At 36.1% G+C, this 14415-nt stretch overlaps 2 protein-coding genes across 2 annotated transcripts in view; one reads left to right on the top strand and one right to left on the bottom strand.

The window, feature by feature from the left end:
• Window positions 1-345: 345 nt before the first annotated feature.
• LOC107594626 (serine/threonine-protein kinase Kist-like) lies at window positions 346-5232 on the bottom strand. The gene is made up of 8 exons (XM_016284746.1): window positions 5209-5232; window positions 3989-4180; window positions 3717-3811; window positions 3555-3631; window positions 3368-3466; window positions 3178-3266; window positions 1952-2024; window positions 346-1172 (listed from the first exon to the last, which is right to left on the bottom strand). The coding sequence occupies exons 1-8, from the start codon at window positions 5230-5232 to the stop codon at window positions 1144-1146; spliced, it is 678 nt and encodes a 225-aa protein (XP_016140232.1). The 3' UTR covers window positions 346-1143.
• A 58-nt stretch (window positions 5233-5290) lies between these two features.
• Window positions 5291-14415, top strand: part of LOC107594627 (UDP-N-acetylhexosamine pyrophosphorylase-like) — an 11999-nt gene continuing 2874 nt past the window's right edge. Inside the window, exons 1-7 of the mRNA XM_016284747.1 lie at window positions 5291-5318; window positions 5384-5588; window positions 6637-6812; window positions 7148-7320; window positions 12353-12546; window positions 13024-13164; window positions 13391-13579. Coding sequence (XP_016140233.1) covers window positions 5291-5318; window positions 5384-5588; window positions 6637-6812; window positions 7148-7320; window positions 12353-12546; window positions 13024-13164; window positions 13391-13579 — 1106 coding nt within the window. The remainder of the gene's footprint in view (window positions 5319-5383; window positions 5589-6636; window positions 6813-7147; window positions 7321-12352; window positions 12547-13023; window positions 13165-13390; window positions 13580-14415) is intronic.

Genomic DNA, 14415 nt, shown 5'->3' on the forward strand with positions numbered 1-14415 from the left:
ATCACATTTTCCAGTGGCAGCAGACCAGATTCATATGGGCAGGATACTAAAAGATCTCTTGCTCAACATCGCCATAATTCTCTCAAATGTCATCACCATTAATGAGCAAGACTGAGAAGGAGAGAGATACATATAAGTGTATAAAATCTAGATCTATCACACTCTCTTTCCAATGCTCAGAGCAAGAATTTAAGCAAATCTGGAATGACACACACAGGAAATGCAAATCGGTTCAACCAAAGTACCCTTTTCCTACGATAACACTCCTAAAACATTACCATCAAAAAAAAAAAAAAAAACTATTTGCCACAATACCATCTAGTCCACACCCAATCTAGAGAGTTGTTTTTAAGGACGTTTTAAGTTTAAACTTCAACTGTTCGTTCCTCACACTGTCTTGTACACTAATCATATTAGAGCTCACTGCCCTGGAAGTGAATATCAAGTTTCTGGACTGCAGGACAGAGAAAACTGACTTTATGGCATTCACTGGACAGTAGAAGGAAAAACAATCAACCTGGATGACTGACAAACCATCAGACGATACGAACAACTGCTCAAGTGTCAGAAAGATCTGTAGTACTATTAAATACTCCATTCATGCAATCACAGACAAACTGACTGGAAAACACTATGATACCAGGAATATACCTATACCTATCACAACTGGAAAAGCCTTTAAATAATATTACGACTTCAAAATCACTCACCATTATTGTACAGATAGTAAAATCCGTTCAAATAGCTGACACAATTGACTTGAACGTGTCTGTAGAAAGTATTTCAGCTTTAACAATAGGTAAAAGCCTTTCTGAAACTCATTTGTGTTACTGCATCGTAGATAGTAAAGTAAGCGATTCTCACAATAACAGCATTATTTATCAATGTGTCAGGGCAGTCTAGCTTAATGAAAATACATAGTAGAATATTTGCTCATGAAACTTCACATATGTGCTATGAAGGTATGAGTTACATTGCCTTGCACAACATACAGTACCACACATTTTAACCCTTGAGTATTTTACGAAGAAGTCCACTTGATATGTTTTTGATGAGTTTTCAGACACAATATATACTTAAATGTATATTGTTCAATAAACATATCCAGAGAGGTTTTGGATGAGACAGATTGGGGCTTTTGTGTTAGACATGGAGTCTCATTCCAGTCAACCCTGAATAAGCAAAAAAAAAAGTAACTTAAGAATGATCTATAGCACAAGGCTAGCCGCTCTGTCGTATTTGTGCTCTCTGCAGATTTCCATCTTCAGTTTAAATGCGGTTAAACAGCTTTCATGGTGAAGTTGAACATAAATGTTAACCACGCCACAGTGCATGCAGGCCAGTGTATTTTGCCAGTAGTTTATAAATATGTGCATAATTACTGGATACCTTCACCAAACCCAACAACGGAAAAAAGAACGAAAGAAAACAGGCCACATAAACTACACATTTTTGGAATCGTAGACATTCAAAGAGCATGTAAACCTAGTCTCTGAAGTGATCTGTTATTTAGAAGGCAGTGTAAACCAAAGCAGTGCATTAATTCCACTGCAAAAAAAAAAAAATCAAAAATGACAAAGTATGGAAGCATACATATTGAATGTCTGGCAACCAGCTATCACACAGTAAATATAATTGTCTTATGTTGTTAGCATTTAGTAAAAAAAGGAAGTAGGAAGTAGGAAGCAGGCACTAAATCTTTTCTCCTTGTTACACTCAAGTTAAATTGCATGTGTGCCTATATTCACAACAATGTTGCTCTTAGTGACACAAGTAAATATTAAAGGTAGCACAACAGATTAATACACAGATCAAGGGTTTTAAACCAGTAACATGATTGTAATTTACATCTTGTGTATGGAGGTGTGTGTGCAGCCTTACTGCACAGTTTGGTATAAGTAACCTCTCTTATAGGCACTCAGTGGATAAAACGTAGTGACCACAAACTTGCCATCAAATGTTCGGCCTGTCAGCAGTCTCTGGGCTTCTTTGGAGTCTCCAGCATTTGCATACTCCACAAACACCTGCCAAGACAAGACGAATGATGAATCTTCAGAACTGGACAAAATATATAGCACATTACACTCTGAATCATTGTCTTTCTATCCACTAGGAGGTGGAATTGACACCTGCTGCGCTATTTTGCTGCTTCTTATGGAAGCCCGTTTCCGCCACTGAATAAAAAATAAAAGAGGTATTTGCGGCTTTTTATATCTCACAAAAAGTCAGAATTGAGAAAAAAAGTCAGAATTGTGAGATATAAACTCGCAATTCTGAGAAATAAAGTCAGAACTGCGAGATATAAACTCGCAATTCTGACTTTTTTTCTCAGAATTGTGAGATATAAACTCACAATTCTGAGAACATATCAGTCTTTTTCCCCCCTCAAAATTGGACTTTAACTCGCAATTGCGAGTTTATATCACGCAATTCTAACTTTATATCTCACAATTCTGAGAAAAAAAGTCAGAATTGCGAGTTTTTATCTCGCAATTGTGACTTTATATCTCGCAATTCTGACTTTATAACTCTCAATTGCGAGTTTATATCTCACAATTCTGTGAAAAAAAGTCAGAATTGTGAGATAAAAAGTTTTTTATATATATATTCAGTGGCGGAAACGAGCTTCCATAGCTTCTGGATCAACAGCATCATGGGAAAATAAATTATTTTTTGTGAGCTTCCAAAAAGGATTTTTCATTTAATTACATTAATATAGTATTTTAAACATATATATAATTGAGTGGTACAATAAAATACAATAAATGGATAAGTCTTTCTATTGCATTCTCTAATACATACATACAGTGTGACCAGTGTTAACTAAAAAAGAATGAACTCTTATGAGTTTCTTTATTTGAATGTGTTCACAGAATGACCCCACTTAATCTGTCTGAATTGTTACCAAATTAACATCAGACTCTCTTACTGAACGTCAAGTTATCATTACTTTTAAATCTTGTCAAAATCTTGTCATTATCAGAGTTCCCACACTTTTGGAACAATAGATTTCCATAGATTTGAGCTGTTTGTGGTTACTAGATAAGGCTATTTTTATAGAGATTATTATTTTACCAGGATAGTACAACTGGGATATAAAATCTCATCTTCCAATTATTAGGTCAAGAGAATATCTAGAATAATTCACATTCACTACTGAAATTCCATTTTCCTCACCTGTCCCTTGCCAGGATTCTCTTTTGGGATCAATAAGGATACAACAGTGCCATACTTCTGACATTCTTCTTTCATGTCCTCTATTATATCTAAGAAAACCAAGAAATAAATGTGACTTTGAGATCTACTAAATAAAACACTATATTTAAAATATATTTACTATAAAGATAATGTAAAGACAAAGACTAACCTTCATAATCATCCTCATTATACAGGTGGTTGTCGTCTATCACGTTTAGTAGTCTCAAGACAGGTGTAGGCAAAAGAACCAAATCTTCAATATGAGGTGCTAAAACCCAAAGCAGTTCCTCACTCACACAGTGTTACACCAAACTGGGCGATGTAGACAATGTTTTTAGATGCAAAGTCATACAAACCAAAGGGAATGCTGAAGAAAGGGTTGATTAATGCTGACTCAGCTGTGCTTCTTAGTTTAGGGTCATTGTGAAGCATACTGGGAAAGTAAAGACATACTGTATATTACTTGTTTTAGTCATGTCTAAAGAACACACTAGTACACCTCTTAGATTACGTCCTACCTTTTGATCAGATCCCGCAAATGAAAAACAGGGATAGCCGGGTAAACCAAAGCATTGCTTGAAAAGATATGGTCTACTACTGCAGAACTGTTATCCTGTAGACACACAACACAATGCCATCTTAGCAAGCATAACAGGTCAAAATAGCATGAGGAACAGTTTAATCAGAGGATATTTTGATGCAAATTCTTATTACACTAAATAACATTCAAGATTTAAGTTCATATTCAGGAAAGAGTACAGCTTCACAGCTGCTTGGGCATCAGCCTGACCTTCCATTCCTGAGACTTCACAGTTTCTTTCAGTTTGATTCCTGAGAACATCTCCAGAAGAATAATTCCCAGACTCCACAGGTCCACAGCAGTTGTGCAGCCAGAGTCGCTCTCCAGACCTGCCTGGGCCAGGGAGTTCTGCAGCTCGGCTTCAGGTGCCCGGTATCCATCTGTCTGGATGTATTTCACATCCTGTAAGGAACAGACAAGAACCCTTAGTCAGACAAGACAAGAACCTCACTTCCAACCTATATCTGAATACTGAGGAACATTAATACTACACTACCATTTAAAAGTTCGAGGTCAGTACGTCTTTTTTTTTTTTTTAAGTCCATCTAACGCAGTATTTTGCCTTACCTAAAAGAAACCACCTAAGGTTCTTTGCTGGTTTAAGTGGGTTTCTCAACCTGGCCAAGTTGGAGTTTAGCTGGTCAGCAAGTTGGTTTCCCAGTCTGACCAAGTGGACAGGCAGAGGAATTTATACACAATGCCATTTTAAACAACTGCAAAAGCATAACAGATTATGTTTCATTTAATAATGTAACCCAAATGTGATAGTAATTCTTAAATGTTTTTGTTGAGCAGAAACAAATGTTGCTAAGAAATATTGCACAACAAAACATAATGAATGATGCAATGTCTTCTCCACCTAATTGGACCCCAGAGAACCATCCTTAGACAAATCATGACCCCCAAGAGATAAGAAATCAACAACTCAGGATTTCTGTCCAGAGCCTGTTTAAAGCCACTCTGTTATTTTAAAAACATAACAAATTTGAATAAACATTGTTTTGTACCAGTACTCCATTTTGGGCGAGGATGCTTCTAAACGGATTGAAAACATCTGGTTATGGTTAGATTTGATGTAATTGCTTTACTGAAGTCATGTTGAGCATCAGCATCACATCATCTTTAATCAGACTATATTACTATGATACCCAATGATTTTTGTGTTTTGTTTTATGTTTTATGTTATCTTTGTTCAATTCATTTTTTTAATAATTTAATTTTTAATATTGTTTTAACACTTCATTTTTTTAAATTCACATAAGTCATATTTTAGCATATTCAAGACTGGGCGTGGGTGATGAAACATCAAGCATAACAGTAATTTATGTTAGATAAAGCGGGCCTCATAAAAGTTGATGATAATTGCCCTTGTTATCTGCAAATAATTAAACGCAAACTGTTGCTTAAGAATCCAGACCATTTATACCCACAGCATCCATGTCTTTTCTCAGCATTGTTGAGTAAGTTTCATTTGTACATTATGTAGCATATTTCACATTAAGGACTCATGTAATGGGAGCAGTGACCTATTCCTTGAATTGTATGACATAGTTAGTATTAACACCTGTATGCTAAAGTGACCTAACCTCCCATCATTCCACACAGGCCTGCGTTGTATATCAGAGAACAAAGTGGCCGTTCTTCTATTGGCTGGAGGTCAAGGGACACGACTGGGTGTATCATATCCAAAAGGCATGTATGATGTGGGCCTCCCCTCTCGCAAAACCCTCTTTCAGATCCAGGCGGAACGCATCAGAAAACTGGAACAGCTCGCTGAAAAACAGCACACAAGGAAGTGCTGTATTCCATGGTAAGATGATCATTAAGCATAATTTAAGTATATCCTGTTACAGTGCACTTATATTTGAAGCCGTAGACAACCCTTTTCAAATTTCCAAGGAAGTAGTTTGAGTCAATGATTGTTGAATCTAATTACTTGGATTACCAGACTTGTTTTGATCTTGAGGAAGTTTCTCCCCACTTACCATAATGCAAGTGACCTCGTTACATGGTTTAGGTTGACATAACACCAGCATGTCGTCCTGAGCAGCTAGGTCAGACCTCAAGAGAAAAATAATTTAAGAGCCGATCTCTACCCAGCAGAATTGACCTCTGATACATGACACATGATGCCCTAAAGATCAGCTCTAATCTTAGCACATTATTTAAAGACATTATTTATAATACTGTGCCACTGTATGATCGCCATAGTCATATGACAATGTACTTTAAAGAACACCATAATATCACCATCATTTTAGCATCTAAAATTTACTGTGTCAAGACAAAAATGCTAATACCATCATACTTTTTTTATTTTTTTTATTTTTTTTTTATAAGTAATTTACCTCAGGCCTTGTGTGTGTGTGTGTGTGTGTGTGTGTGTGTGTGTGTGTGTGTGTGTGTGTGTGTGTGTGTTTTTAATAAGTTAAACAAAAGTGACAGTAAAAACTTTATTTATAAAATTATGTTTCAAATAAATGCTGTTCTTATGAACTTTGTATTCATGAAAGCATCCTAAAAAAAAAAGATGTATCATGATTTCCACAAAAATATAACACAGCACAACTGTTTTCAACTGTGATAAGAATTGATTCTTGAGCACCAAATCAGCATATTAAAAATTATTTCTAATCATGTGACACTGAAGACTGGAGTAGTGGCTGCTGAAAATTCAGCTTTGTAATCACAGGAATAAATTACATTTTAAAATATTAAAATATATCAAATAAATGCATCCTTGGTGAGCAAGACTCCTTACAAATACAATAAACTTTTTAAACAGTAGTGTGCATTAAGCTAAGATTCTGTCAAGAGATTGGTCTTGCAATGACATGATCAATGTTTTGATTGATCAGGTACATTATGACAAGTGGCAGAACAATGGACATGACCAAAGAGTTCTTCATACGACACAAATACTTCGGCCTGAAGGAAGAGAATGTGTTTTTCTTTCAGCAAGGCATGCTTCCCGCTGTGGACTTTAATGGGAAAATTATTCTAGAGGGCAAAGGCAAACTGGCCATGGCACCAGGTATGTTTTTAAAGCAAGGTTAGTATCTTTAGTTGTATAGACAACTTCAAGCAACCTCACATATGAGGTATGGCTGAAAAAAATGTACAGCATGTTGCTGAATGAAACATTAAAGCCTCTTCAAGTAATCTGAACCACAGACCTTACTTTACTCATTAGTCAAAAAAGACTTTGCTAAAAACCCATTAGAAATTTCCCAAAGAAACTCCAGGTTAAGTAGGCTTACAGTTAGCCAACAACGTAATATCATGACCGAAAAGCTTGCTAAGATTCATAATTCGAAATACCCAAGTGAATATTCAGCACTTATATTTTCTGTTAATCTTCTTATTCAGATGGAAACGGGGGCCTGTACAGAGCTCTGGGGACACCGAACATTATGAAGGACATGGAGACAAGAGGAATCTCCTGCATCCACGTCTACTGCGTAGACAACATTCTTGTGAAAGTGGCTGACCCTGCTTTCATTGGTTTCTGTACACTGAAAGGAGCCGATTGTGGTGCAAAGGTCAGTCCTTAACATATCCAGCCCTGCCCTTGCAGGTATTTCCTCTTTTATACATAATGCAAAAATCTTTATGCAAATACAGTTCTATTACGAATGCACCGCAAATCAATTTTGTTTTTTGTTTTTAATCTGTGTTTGTGGTCAATTCCCTGGCTTGGCTATTTTCTAGTAATTTACTGTAGAATTAAGTTCCTTGTCACACATTTCAAACAAAACTTGTTTTGTTAGTCCACTAGATGGAGCATCTGCTCCATATATACAGGAATTTACACTTGTTTGGGGTCCTTTTTTTTTTTTAAGAAATTAAATGAAATTTTATTTGGCAAGGACACATTAAATTGATCAAAAGTGACAGTAACAACATAATATTACATAAGATTTCTATATCAAATAAATGCTGTTCTTTTGAACTTTCTATTCATCAAAGAATCATAAAAAAAAATCATGGTTTCCACAAAAATTCAGCACAACTGATTTTAACATTGATAATAATAAGGAATGTTTCTTGGGCACCAAATCAGAATATTAGAAGCATTTCTTAAGGATCATGTGACACTGGAGACTGGAGGGAATGACTGCTAAAAATGTAGGATTTTGCCAGGAATAAATTATATTTTAAAATAGTTACTGTAAATTGTAATGTATTTCACAATATTACTGTTTTTACTGTATTTTTGATCAATAAATAATAATAATAATAATAATAATAAAAAAAAAACTTAGACCACAAACTTTTGATACTTTTTGATGATTGTTAAAATTGTTGTTTAATGATATTTACGTTAGGAATGATTTGATGGGACCCTGCACTTAGCAGCACCTTCAAACAGCAATTTATTTTGGTTCCTTGGAGTGTAATTTCAGGTAACTTGTTCACATATGCTTTTGCAGATGGCAAACAACAACCGCAAAAAAGGGGAAAATACTTTTACAAGGAACAGTGGTTATTCTGGACATTTTAAATGGTCTCCAGTCAGGAGCTAAATTGCCTTTAAAACTCTTATATAACCAGCCTTGTGATGCAGGATACCAATTAATTTAGCCATTATTCTCAGTGTAGCCTCACAGTTTTTGGCGTATTTTAATGGTTATTATGATGAAGTGAAGTGAAGTGACGTGACATGTGGCCAAGTATGGTGACCCATACTCGGAATTAGTGCTCTGCATTTACCCATCCTAAGTGCACACACACAGCAGTGAACACACACAAACCGTGAACACACACCCGGAGCAGTGGGCAGCCTTTTATGCTGCGGCGCCCGGGGAGCAGTTGGGGGTTCGGTGCCTTGCTCAAGGGCACCTCAGTCGTGGTATTGAAGGTGGGAGAGAGCGCTGTACATTCACTCCCCCCACCTACAATCCCTGCCGGTACGAGACTCGAACCCACAACCTTTGGGTTATGAGTCCGACTCTCTAACCATTAGGCCACGACTTTCCCTTGATGCAATGGAAACCAGATTGCTAGGTTGAAGCTGCTCTCATGCATTCCCGTTTACATGATCAGGAATGAAGATGTTTGTAACAATACAGATATATCCAATACAAAATGCTAAATATGCATCTGTGACTATTATTATGAAAAGATTCACAGTAGGTGTGTTCCTGTGAACCATTTACAAAAGAGTGAAACTCAACATGTTTTTCTTGTGTGACCGGTTAGTGACGTAATGACTATAGTATTTTAAGGAATCTGGAAGTGCTTGTTTCATGGACAAATATTTCTGTCTTATCTCATTTTTGACAAAAGTGTTCTGCTCTGATTCTGATTCTTTCTCTCTGTTCTTTCTTAATGGGATTTATTTTAATGATTAGTTATTTCGAACAATTGGAAGTGAGGGATTGATTTTGTAATTCACAGTATGAAAAAAATGCCTTAAATGCATCCTTTGAGTCTCAAACTGAATCATTAGCATACGATATGTGATTCATGAAAGTATTTGCATGGGATATTTAGTTCAGACATAAATACTCAACAGCTGGTTTTGAATACTGAGCTCTCAGAAGCTGCTAGCAGTTAAACAGTTCCTGCGTGCCAGGGGGACGATGGTAAGAAAATTTGAACCCACCCACCCCTCATAATTTCTGAAGCATGGATTTAAAGTGGCTTTTGCTCGAAGCCTCCCCCAGTGCAAACCCATCATCAACCGAGAAGTTTGTAATTTGTTACTCAGATGAATGGAAAGGGTTTTCTGCTTTTGCCTCTGCTGTAATTTAGCACAGACCTCAGGCAAACACGGCACACAGGAGTGTGTGGCCCATTCAAACAGCAGCTAGTTTAGTACTTACACAGAAATGACATTACAGTATTGGTAGATTTGTCTTTCAACCTAAATTCCTTTAAATGTTAAAAAGACATCTTTAACAAATGGTTTTAGTCTTGGGCTAAGTACTTCAAGTTGTGTATACAAGGTGTCGTATTGGACATACTAGATTAACTCATGGACATTTATTGATTGGTGACCCAGAAAACTTTTACAGACCCAGAAAAAATTTACAATTTCTTTCAAAAGTAAATTTAAAGTACTTTGTTTTATAATTGTTTTTATTGATTTATGTTTATTGTATTTTGTATTGTGTTCTACTATATTTCTAATGTATAATCTTTGCCATGAAATAGCCTGTGAAGCTGATGTGGCAATAAAATTAAACTGAAACTGGGCTTTGTACTTAAAATTATGACAAATTGTCAGCTGACATGTGATACAATCTTTATGACAACTGATAAACACAAGCTAAATTTAATTTAATCATTAACAAGAATTTACAGGGTTTGTTACGGTAAATTGTTCTTGTTTTTTTTAGATCTATTGTGTAATTTTGGCTGATTCAACTATTGCCATATATAGGGCTAGGATAGAAAATATAGAAAAGAATCACCCCCTTTAAAATAATCGTATTTTGTTGCTTTGCAGCCTGAAATGAAGATGGACACAGTTTTTGTTTTATCCAGCTGTATTTACTCAATGCAACTTATAACATCCAAGTGAAAGATAACGCCAACAGGTCAGAAAGAAAAAAAAAACTGAATCGCTTGTTGGATCACATCACATCTTTTGAACCACCTTTTGCTTTAATTACAGCCTTTAGTCTATTGGGATGTGTCTCTAGTAACTTTGCACATCTAGACTTTGCCATATTTGCCCACTCTTCTTTGCAGAACTGCTCAAGTTCAGTTAAACTTGATGATGACTGTTTGTGAACTGGAGTAGATTTAGTCTGGGCTCTGACTAGGCCATGCGAGCACATTCACCTTTTTCTCCTTTAACCACTGTGTGCTTTGGGTCATTGTCATGTTCCCATTGACAACTTTCTGGCAGATGGCAGCAGATTTTTCTCAAGTATTTGATGGTATTTTCATTTTGCCCTGTCCATTTGCCCTTCTATCCTGACAAGTGCTCCAGCCCCTGCTGCAGAGGAACACCCTCAGAACAGGATATTACTACCGCTGTGCTTTACTGTAGGAATAGTGTTATTTGGATGGTGAGCTGTATTGGATTTCCGCCAGACATATCGTTTGGTGTTGAGGCCAAATAATTCCATTTTAGTCTCATCTGCCTCACAATCTTTAAGATTGTTTTGGCAAAGCTCAGTCGTGACTGCATGTGGTCTTTCTTGAGAAGTGGCTTTTTTCTTGCAACCCTCTCATACAAGCCACATTTGTGGAGAATTTGTGATATTGTCACATGCACACAATGACCACTCATTGTCATAAATTCCTCCATCTGCTTCAGAGTTGCTGTAGGCATCTTGGTAGCCTCTCTTTCATTCAGTTTGGAGTGACGTCCTGATCCAGGGAGGGTCTGTGTTGTAACAAATACCTTCCACTTCCTAATAATAGACTTCACTGTGCTTCTAGGCATTGATAAAGCCGTTGAATTTTTTTGTATCCATCTCCTGACTTGTGCCTGTCCACATCTTTTGACAGTGTCTTGTCACCCATAGTTGATTGTTTGCTTCAGTTGCAAATACCTTCCACTTCCTAATTATAGACTTCACTGTGCTTCTAGGCATTGATAAAGCCGTTTAATTTTTTTGTATCCATCTCCTGACTTGTGCCTGTCCACATCTTTTGACAGTGTCTTGTCACCCATAGTTGATTGTTTGCTTCAGTTGCACTACTAAGAACTGAAATACTCCAGGAAAGCTCTTTTCATGCTGAGCTAATCAAAATGACCACAGCTGATCAGAGTTGAAAGTTAAATGGCTTTGTGTGCAATTGAGAAGGTAATTAGCTACATCTGATTGAGTTTACAAGTAATTTTTAGGAGGGGGTGAACCTTTTTCCAACTCGGTGATTGTTTTGTTTTTTGTTTTTTTCTGACATGTTGGTGTTATATCTTTCACTTGGATGTTATAAGTTGCATTCAGTAAAGACAGCTGGATAAATCAAAAACTGTGTCCGTCTTCATTTCAGACTGCAATGCAACAAAATGTGATTATTTTAAATAATTGTGAAGGTGATGAAGGTGATTATTTTCTATGCCCACTGTATATAATCACGTTACATTACAACTGATAAAAATAAATGTCTATAAAAATAAATCACAATAAATAATTATCTAAGAAGAGAATTTAGGAATCAAATCATAATGTTACACTACCTTTCAAAAGTTTGTGATCGGTAAGTTTATTTTTATTTATTTTTTTGTATTCTTACACTCACCCAGGCTCATTTTATTTGATCATAAATGCAGTAAAATCATTAATTAATTATAAAATAAAAAATTTTTTTTTTTTTTTGTAATTTATTCCTGTGATGGCCAAGCTGAATTTTCAGCAGCCATTGCTCCAGTCTTCAGTGTCACATGGTCCTTCAGAAATCATTCTAATATGCTGATTCGGTATTCAAGTATGGTATCCTGAAATTATCACAGTTGAAAATAGTTGTGCTACAGATTACTTTAAGCACAAGATGATCTAAAAAAAAAAAGGTATTGCATGTGCAGGAAGGTATTGAATACATTGATACTGACAAAAATGAAATGCATTCATGTTGTGCTGTTTCCAAACATTTATCTACTGATTCTGGCAGGTTGTGGAGAAGACCAATCCAACAGAGGCAGTGGGTGTGGTCTGTAAGGTGGATGGGCGTTATCAAGTAGTGGAGTACAGTGAGATTACCTTGGAAACGGCAGAGAAGCGAAGTGCAGATGGACGACTTCTGTTCAATGCCGGCAACATAGCTAATCACTTCTTCACTCTCACATTCCTCAAAGAGATCGTGAGGTTAGTCAATCCTCAGAGAGTGCTTTATGTATTGTATGAGTCAGCTGTTAATGGCAGAGTAATTTTTAATTCATATTTTTAATTTCTTTTTGGCAATGTAGGTTAATTTTTGATTACTCATTTATGAATCACAGCTTTAGGAGCAATTTGATGATATTTTGTCGCTAGGCAATGACCTCCGTAACATATATTAAACAGTACAGCTATTTATATGAGCTATTTCCAATGAGGTTTGCCTTGTAAATACTAGACAGGATGGAGCTGACTTTAATGTGCACTGAGAATGAGGTAAAGTCAGAAGAGGAACATCTGCAGTTTTTGAGTGTCTGGTATTTTAAACACAGATGGCTTTGCCAGACGTGTTCTCTTATTGTCATTTTTCTGAAATTTTAACTGAAAGAACATGCTTCACTTTTCTATCCGTTACTGTCTGCCTGTCCATCGCTCTGTCTTTATATCTCTATATCTTACTTTTAGGATTCACGAGCCTCAGTTGCAACACCATGTGGCACAGAAGAAAATTCCCTATGTGAACACAAAAGGACAGCTAATCAAACCTGACAAGCCCAATGGGATTAAGATGGAAAAATTTGTCTTTGACATATTCCAGTTTGCCAAGTTAGTGTCAGGAAATTTTTTTTCACTTCCAGCTATTTATTTATTTATTTTTTTTCTTATTTTATTTTATTTGGATTCTAATTAAACTTTTAAATTGTAACTATTATTTGAAAATCTTATACTCTGCTGTTTTTTGCTTTTCTTTTAAACTTTTCTTTGGCATAAGTATTGCTTCAGGCATGTTCAATTAGTTCTAAGTTATTGAAACTTGTTTTGTGTATGGCAGAACGTTTGTGGTATATGAAGTTCTGAGAGAAGACGAGTTTTCTCCGTTGAAAAATGCAGACAGTCAGGATGGGAAGGACAACCCCACGACAGCCCGTCAAGCTCTCATGTCCCTGCATCACCGCTGGATCTTAAATGCAGGAGGACATTTCGTTGATGAGAATGGAATGCGTATACCTGCTATACCTAGGTGAGACGTGCACTCAAGAATGAAAATTCTGTCATTATTTACTCACCCTTGTGCTTTCCCAAAGCTGTATGGTATTATTCTCTCCATGGAACACAAAATGAGAATTTTTAAAGAATTGTCACACAGCTATTGCCTGTATGAAGGATTATTTCAGTTTATTTTTCATTTCATTTTTTATAATTCTATTAATAATGTTTTATTTATTTGTTTGTTTGTTTGTTAGTTTAGTCATTTTTGGATCTTGACAGCAATTATGTCATTGTCTGTGAAAATTCTCATTTTGTGTTCTACTGCAAAAATACTTGCAGACAGGTTTGGACCAACATAAAGGTGAGTAAATGATAACAGAATTTTCATTTCTTGCTGAAATATCTCTTTAAACCCAAATTGTTGTGACTCTTGCATCGTTGTATTAGGGCTGGACAATAATTAAATATCAATATGTATCGCGATATAATTTTTTTCAATAACGGTGATATAATTTTTAAACACATTTCCGATATTTCGATATACATTACCAGTGTTTCCCATACATTGATTTATTTGTGGCGTTTGACTTCGTTGAATAAACATGAGCGCTGCACGTTTCAAAATCAAAACGCGTCGCGGGTGTTTTATATGAATGTATCTCTGAAGGGAACCGACTGTCTTCCGAATAGTTTAGATGGCATTTTTATCTGATAAAGTAGTGTTCATGAGCGGAGCTGCTTTGTTTACAGCCGTTACTGGAGAAACCGTTAGTTCCACCGCTTTCACAGCGCCTCCTGCTGGCAGACAAGCAGTTTGCATTTTCAATAATAAACCCATTTCCAGCAACATGCTTTTGTTGTTGCTCT

This window comes from Sinocyclocheilus grahami, unplaced genomic scaffold (assembly GCF_001515645.1).
Source record: "Sinocyclocheilus grahami isolate Dianchi unplaced genomic scaffold, SAMN03320097.WGS_v1.1 scaffold187.1, whole genome shotgun sequence".
NCBI classification, from domain to species: domain Eukaryota; kingdom Metazoa; phylum Chordata; class Actinopteri; order Cypriniformes; family Cyprinidae; genus Sinocyclocheilus; species Sinocyclocheilus grahami.

Bases quoted from the DNA above. Each gene is read 5' to 3' on its own strand.
- LOC107594626 (XM_016284746.1), bottom strand. From the start codon at position 5,232: ATGCTGAGAAAAGACATGGATGCT. The intron at 4,181-5,208 runs GTGGGTATAAAT...TGTTCCTTACAG, and splicing joins TGAGAAAAGACATGGATGCT to GATGTGAAATACATCCAGAC. The intron at 1,173-1,951 runs GCAAGTTTGTGG...TTGCTTATTCAG, and splicing joins GACAGGCCGAACATTTGATG to GGTTGACTGGAATGAGACTC.